Genomic DNA, 7447 nt, shown 5'->3' on the forward strand with positions numbered 1-7447 from the left:
TCACATCTATTATATACTTAGATGATATGTTATGTATAGGAAAAACCTATGAAGAGTGCCTAACAAATGTTAAAGAATCATTAAATTTATTAGAATGTTTAGGGTTTGTAGTTAATTACAACAAAAGTTGTCTCCAACCACGACAGCAGTGTAAATTTTTGGGATTTATATATGACTCTATAAATATGACACTTTCACTGACAGATGAAAAACGGCATAAAATAATAAACTTAGTACAGAAGTATTCTTTGTTACCTAGACGCCCTCTTAGAGATTACGCTCACCTAATAGGCGTCCTTATATCAGCATGCCCAGCAGTCCGATATGGCTGGCTCTATACTAAGCTTTTAGAACGTGAAAAATTTACAAATCTTAAAAAGTATATTTCATATAATACTAAAGTAAAATTTTCAAACAATGTTTTACCAGATTTAAGATGGTGGTTGCAATCCACACTAACTGCTAACTCTCCAATGAAATCCTTAAATTTTGATATCGAAATCTTTACCGATGCTTCTCGTAGTGGTTGGGGCGCTTACGCGAACAATATTCGAGCCAATGGGAAATGGAAGTTACGTGAACAAAACTTCCATATTAATTACTTGGAGTTACTTGCAGCATTTTTCGGAGTAAAATGCTTTGCCAATGACAAGTCTAATTGTACCATATTATTACGCATTGACAATACCACAGCAATTAGTTACATAAATCGCATGGGAGGAATTCAGTATCCTCATTTAAATAGTCTCACAAAAACAATTTGGCAATGGTGCGAAGGAAAGAAGATTTGGCTACATGCATCTTATATTAACACAAAAGATAATGTCGAAGCAGATCAAGAATCTCGTAGAATCAATCCAGACACTGAATGGGAACTCACTCTATCAGGCTTTCAAAAAGTTACACGTAAGTTAGGTAAACCGGATATTGATCTCTTCGCCACTCGCACCAATGCCAAATGTGAGCTATATGTCTCATGGAAACGCGACCCCGAAGCATTCGCTATAGATTCATTTACTCTCAATTGGAATGTTTGGTTTATATATATATTTCCACCCATGTCAATAATTTTAAGATGTTTGCAAAAAATAATTAATGATAATGCAGAAGGTATATTTGTTTTTCCACTTTGGCCAGCGCAACCTTGGTTCCCACTTTTACAAAATCTTATTGTTTCCGATATTGTATATCTTTATCCAAATATTGATTATATTTTACCCTATTCCAGGACCCTACGTCATCCTATCCTGGCAGCAGCAACGCTCTCAGGGTCGCGTTCACGAAAAGAGGATCACCAGCATTAGCGTTAAACTTAATATTGGCATCTGTTTCTAGAAATACTTTGCGTCAATACGAAATTACATATAAATTGTGGTGGAAGTTTTGTGAAATGAATAATTTTGAACCCTATTGTACGTCTGTAACAACAGTTTTACTGTTCCTAACTGAACAATTTAATAAAAATGCATCATATGGATCGCTAAATAGTCATAGGTCGGCGTTATCACTTCTTTTAGGTGATAATATTGGTTCTCAAGAATCTATAAAGCGGCTCCTTAAAGGAGCATATAAATTACGACCTACAGTTCCCAAATACTGTCACACGTGGGATCCACAAATAGTTTTAAATTTTATAACAGACTGGTTTCCTAATAATACTCTTAGCATAGAAAAATTAACTAAAAAGTTAGTAATATTGTTAGCCCTATGTACAGCTCACAGAGTACAAACCTTTTCTTTGATTAAAATAGATAACATCAAAATAAGTCAAGAAGGTGTCAAAATTATAATTTCTGAAAACATAAAAACATCAGCAGCAGGACGTGAGCAACCCGTTCTTTATTTACCATATTTTATAGAAAATATCAATATATGTCCCGCTACAACGTTGGTAGATTATTTGACTATGACAAAAAATCTAAGAAGTGAGGGATGTCATAACCTGCTTCTGACATTTAGAGTTCCACATAGACCAGCAACATCACAAACCATCAGCCGCTGGATCAAACAGATCCTGGCTAGTAGCGGAATAGACGTGTCAACATTTAACGCACACAGCACGCGACACGCGTCCACATCCGCCGCTAAGGCTGCAGGTGTCTCTGTGGAGACTATCCGAAAGACAGCAGGCTGGTCTAGGTCGTCAACGACATTTTCAAAGTTTTATCATCGCCAGGTAATCGACGAAGAAAACTTTGCAAAGTCTGTTTGTATTAGAACAAATAAAAATTAATTATATTAATTTTGTTAGTGGATACAAAGTACATAATGTATAGGAATTTAAAATTAGGTCTGATTTGTAAAATCGAGATGATTGTTAAGTTTGTGTATTTTCAATAAAGAAAATAAATAACTGATTCATACTTATACTGACATTGTTTATTTTTAAGTTCAAATGGAACAATAATACCAAAACTTACATCTCTGAATATCTACATTGTTTATTATATCGAGAATGAAGCGATAAAATATAATACATGATCAAACGAACTTCACAAGTGAAATTCGATCAGTATTATATGAATACGCTTCATTCGAAGATATAATGTCCCTCCTCACCCTTGAAATCCCATATATAAAATATGAAAGTTTTGGTAGAATCTCTTAAAAGAATGAAGAAAGTTGTAATGCATACCCACAGGTAACATCGGGGGAAATAAAATTTAAGTCAATTGACTTACTAATTACGTGCGAAGTTGCCTTGTAGGCTAAAAGGACTACATTGTTTATTATATCGAGAATGAAGCGTATTCATATAATACTGATCGAATTTCACTTGTGAAGTTCGTTTGATCATGTATATTAATCTATATAAATAAATAAAATATATAATCTATATATATGTAATATATATTTTATTTATTTATATAGATTCATATTAACATATATATATATATATATATATATATATATATATATATATATTTGTATTTACATATTTACTACACTACAATTTTTTGTATATTTCTATTATCTGTAGTCTGCATACTAGGTCAGATCTGTATCTTGGAGGCTGGGAGCGCGGATACCAAACATATGCAGTACACAACACTTCAATTGACTATTTTATAATTAGAGTACTATATACCTAATTCAAATACAAGAATGAGCGGTTCAAAGATATTACTACTATATTATAACTGTTGGTTGAATATATACAAATTCCAGTTTGTATTCACACACTTAAACTTAAAAATGTAAAGTAATAATAAAATTATTTAAAAGAGCAACACGCAAGCTTCTTCCTCGTTCTTCTTGTGATGAGACAGCTTTCCGAACGAGCGGTAGATTAAAAAAATGTGATGACTATTCAAAAGTGCTTCAATGTAAGTTTATTTGAATATATGATTTTCTATTCTATTCTATTCTATACTAGCTGTACCCGCGACTTTGTCCGCGTAAAAGCCAAATGAAAAAGTTTTATCGTTTTAGCTTCAAAAATGACGACACTTCCATACAATCTTTCATAACTCTTTCAACCCCTTATGATTTATAAGAGATTTATTTCTAGTTATTTCTTAATATATATTTAAAAATAGGCTAAAAATTAAACTTCAAGCTTCTAGCTTTAAAAATGACAATATCTTTTATGTATATAAAATTCTCGTGTCACAGTTTTCGTTCCCATACTCCTCCGAAACGGCTTGATCAATTCTCATGAAATTTTGTGAGCGTATGGAGTAGGTCTGAGAATCGGCCAATATCTATTTTTCATCCCCCTAAATGTTAGGGGTAGTCCACCCCTAATTTTTTTTTTTGAAGGCTAAACAACGTTTGCCGGGACAACTAGTACCCATATTAACATTTAACTTTTCTTTAAATTCATATTTATTTATATTTAATTAGCAGCCTAAAAAAGTTTCAAGCTTTATACATACATATTATACATAGAAAAATTCCAGACCGATACAATCATACTCATTAATACAAATGTTTGTACCGTGCGAGGAATCGAACCCGCCATTATCGGATAGTAAAGCGGTATGCTAAACCACTAGACCACCGAGGCTATATATATAGTAAGCACTTTTACAGGCTTTTTTCAGGCAGATTTAGAACAGGCTTTAATAATAATTTCAGATCATTAGTTCTTGTACTTAGTTTTAATTAAATGAACATACACACTCTGTTATTACTTCAATAACTGTATATAAACTGAAGATCAATATGGGACACAGTAACCTAGATACATCAATATAATAATTGCATTTAATAATGTCTAGTAAGACAAATTCAATATTGTGTACTAAGCACTGCCGTGTCTAAACTGTGTCACCCCACCTTACATTTTCCTATTGTTATTTAGTATATATAAAAAAATCTCGTGTCACAGTTTTCGTTCCCATACTCCTCCGAAATGGCTTGACCGATTCTCATAAAATTTTGTGAGCGTATTGAGTAGGTCTGAGAATCGGCCAACATCTATTTTTCATCCCCCTAAATGTTAGGGGTAGTCCACCCCTAAATTTTTTATTTTTACTTTAAGGCAAAACAACGTTTTCCGGGACAGCTAGTTTAGTATATAAGATCAGTATTTCTATGTACATATTGTGAGTTTATTATCATCTGTAATATAGTAATACTCACCCGCAACAATCAACAATGATCCAATAGTTACTTGTCAGCACTATACCTTGCCGACTCAGACCCGGCAGTATTCCCCGTAGGCGGCCCGTGATGGGTTCAAATCTATATGTTAAGTCATGAATTATTAATACTGAGTAGTGATGCGACTCCACTTAAATTTCCCAATTCAACATTTCCATTTATTTCTACCGGTTAGTTTTTTTTTTATATACGGAACTCGCCTCGGCTTAGCACGTTTGAAATTATTGGAGAGATCAATTTTTTATTGCATCGCCGTTGTTTATTTATTTAAATTTTAAACCGCAAGTCTATACATGTATAAATATAAATAAAATTGGAGTGTCTGTTTGTAATATTGAAATAACCGTTATTTATTACATGTAAGTATATGAAAATAAATACATACATAAACCAAAATAACATTTTTTACAATTGTTGTCTATCTATCTGTGTGTTTGTTCCGGCTAGTCTCTGTAATGGCTGAACCGATTTAGACGGGACTTGTTTTGGCAGGTAGTTGATGTGATAACGAGCAACTGAGACTACTATAGAAAAAAACGGTGCATACACCAAAATACCATTTTTTACAATTTTTGTCTATCTGTGTGTTTGTTCCGGCTAGTCTCTGTAATGGCAGGACCGATTTAGACGGGACTTGTTTTGGCAGGTAGTTGATGTAATAAGGAATAAATGAGACTACTATAGAAAAAAACCGTGAATACACCAAAATACCATTTTTAAAAATTTTTGTCTATCTGTGTGTTTGTTCCGGCTAGTCTCTGTAATGGCTGGACCGATTTAGACTGGACTTGTTTTGGCAGATAGTTGATGTGATAAGGAGTAACTGAGACTACTTTAGAAAAAAACGTTTATTTTATAAAAATATACTTAAAATAATGGAGTTGGAGGCTGGGGTCAACGGAGTGTCGGGCACCCTCCTGCAAGATGGGCCGATGACATTATAAAGGTGGCCGGGCGTGGATGGATGTGGAAGACGGAAGAGCACACATGGTGGAAGTCTTTGGGAAAGGCCTATGTCCAACAGTGGACCGACACAGGCTGATGGCATATGCATATACTTAATTTCCACGCGGACGAAATCGCGGATATATCATCATCATCATCGCAGCCCAGAAGACGTCCACTGCTGGACATAGGCCTCCCCCAAAAATCTCCACGACGATCGGTCCTGCGCTGCTCGCATCCAATGCGATCTTGACCAGATCGTCGGTCCACCTTGCTGGAGGCCTTCCCACGCTGCGTCTTCCGGTCCGTGGTCGCCACTCGAGGACTTTACTGCCCCAACGGCCATCTGTCCTACGAGCTATATACCCCGCCCATTGCCACTTCAGAGTCGCAATTCTTCGGGCTATGTCGGTCACTCTGGTTCTTCTGCGGATCTCCTCATTTCTGATTCGATCACGCAGAGTAATTCCGAGCAATATATATAATATGTATATATATATGAATTTACGAAAAAAATATATCCATGTATTTATATCAGTTGTCTAATACCCATAACACAAGCTCTGCTACCGTGGGACTAGATGGCGCTGTGTGAATTATCCTGAGATGTATTTCTAGACAAGTACCTATACTCGTCTGTAACTCGATAAGTAAACCAGCTTCCCATCACTACCGTGAGGCACCCATTAATGCGGCCCCATGTAAGTATGCGTTTGTTTTGTATCGCTTTAGAAAGATTGTTTTTGGGTGGAAATATTATATACTGCGTACCGTGCCCCGAACAGGCGGCGGGTATTGGCCAATATTGTGGAATCCAAGACCGTTAAACGTGAATGTCGAATGACAGGCCCAATTTCATTTACCCTACGTTTAACAAACAATATTAGTGTCCCATTGGGTTCATAAATGAAAATATACGTGTTTCAAAAAATATGTTACTGATATTTTTCTATGTTACATACTAGCTGTGCCTGCGATTTCGTCAGCGTGATATCGTGACCTTGAAAACAGCTAAAGAAAACAGTTACATCATCCTAGCTTCATAAATTACGATTTTCCATACAAACTGCCATCCCCTATTTTATTTTACCCCCTTAGGGATAATATCTTCATAAACTGTGAATGTCATATGTATTTACTTTTATATTTATAGAAATAGAAATAATCATTATTCAAATAAACTCATTACACGCACTTTTGAATAGTCATATTTTAATTCTACCACTCATTCGGAATGCAGATCAATCACAATTTAATCAACAGCCTCAAAAATAACTTTGAATCTTCTAGATATAAAAATGTTCTTCCATACAATTTTTCTCCACCCTTACTCCTTACAACCCTTCATCAAAATCGTCAATTTTAAACCGATCGGGCTGAGATTTTGCATGCATAAAGCTACTACCCATAGAAAGAATTTTAATAAATTGCACCCTTAAGGGGTCAATTTAACGCGAGCGAAGCCGCGGCAAAAAGATAGTAATACATATAATGTATTTTTTTCACGATAAAATCTAGTGCTTAAGTATCAATGCAAAATACCTAAATAACGAATCCTTATTTCTACAATTTAACGCGAGCGAAGCCACGGGCAAAAGATAGTAATACATATAATGTATTTTTTTCCACAACAAAATCTAGTGCTTAAGTGTCAATGAAAAATACCTAAACAACGAATTTTTATTTCTATTATAATTCAAATTCAAATTAAAAAAATCTTTATTCATGTAGGTCTATTACAGACTCTTATGATATGTCAAATCTACCGTCAGTTCGGAATGATTTCGAGATGAGAACAACTCAAAAAACTCCATTCTTATTCTTTTCAAATAAATGTTGTACATGTCTACAAAAATACGGATTCATTTTATCAAATGCTATTGCGAAAGAAAAA

The 7447-nt window shown here is 34.6% G+C and overlaps 1 protein-coding gene across 1 annotated transcript; it reads left to right on the forward strand.

The window, feature by feature from the left end:
• Positions 1 to 473: 473 nt before the first annotated feature.
• Positions 474 to 2176, forward strand: LOC131855468 (uncharacterized; the record flags this gene model as incomplete). The annotated part of the gene is made up of 2 exons (XM_059206744.1): positions 474 to 1031; positions 1229 to 2176. Coding segments are annotated over exons 1-2 (1506 nt in total), but the record flags the coding sequence as incomplete, so codon positions are not given.
• Positions 2177 to 7447: the final 5271 nt, after the last annotated feature.

The sequence above is a fragment of the Achroia grisella genome, unplaced genomic scaffold (genome assembly GCF_030625045.1).
Source record: "Achroia grisella isolate CSIRO2021 unplaced genomic scaffold, CSIRO_AGI_Agris_v1 utg1422, whole genome shotgun sequence".
Lineage (NCBI taxonomy): Eukaryota > Metazoa > Arthropoda > Insecta > Lepidoptera > Pyralidae > Achroia > Achroia grisella.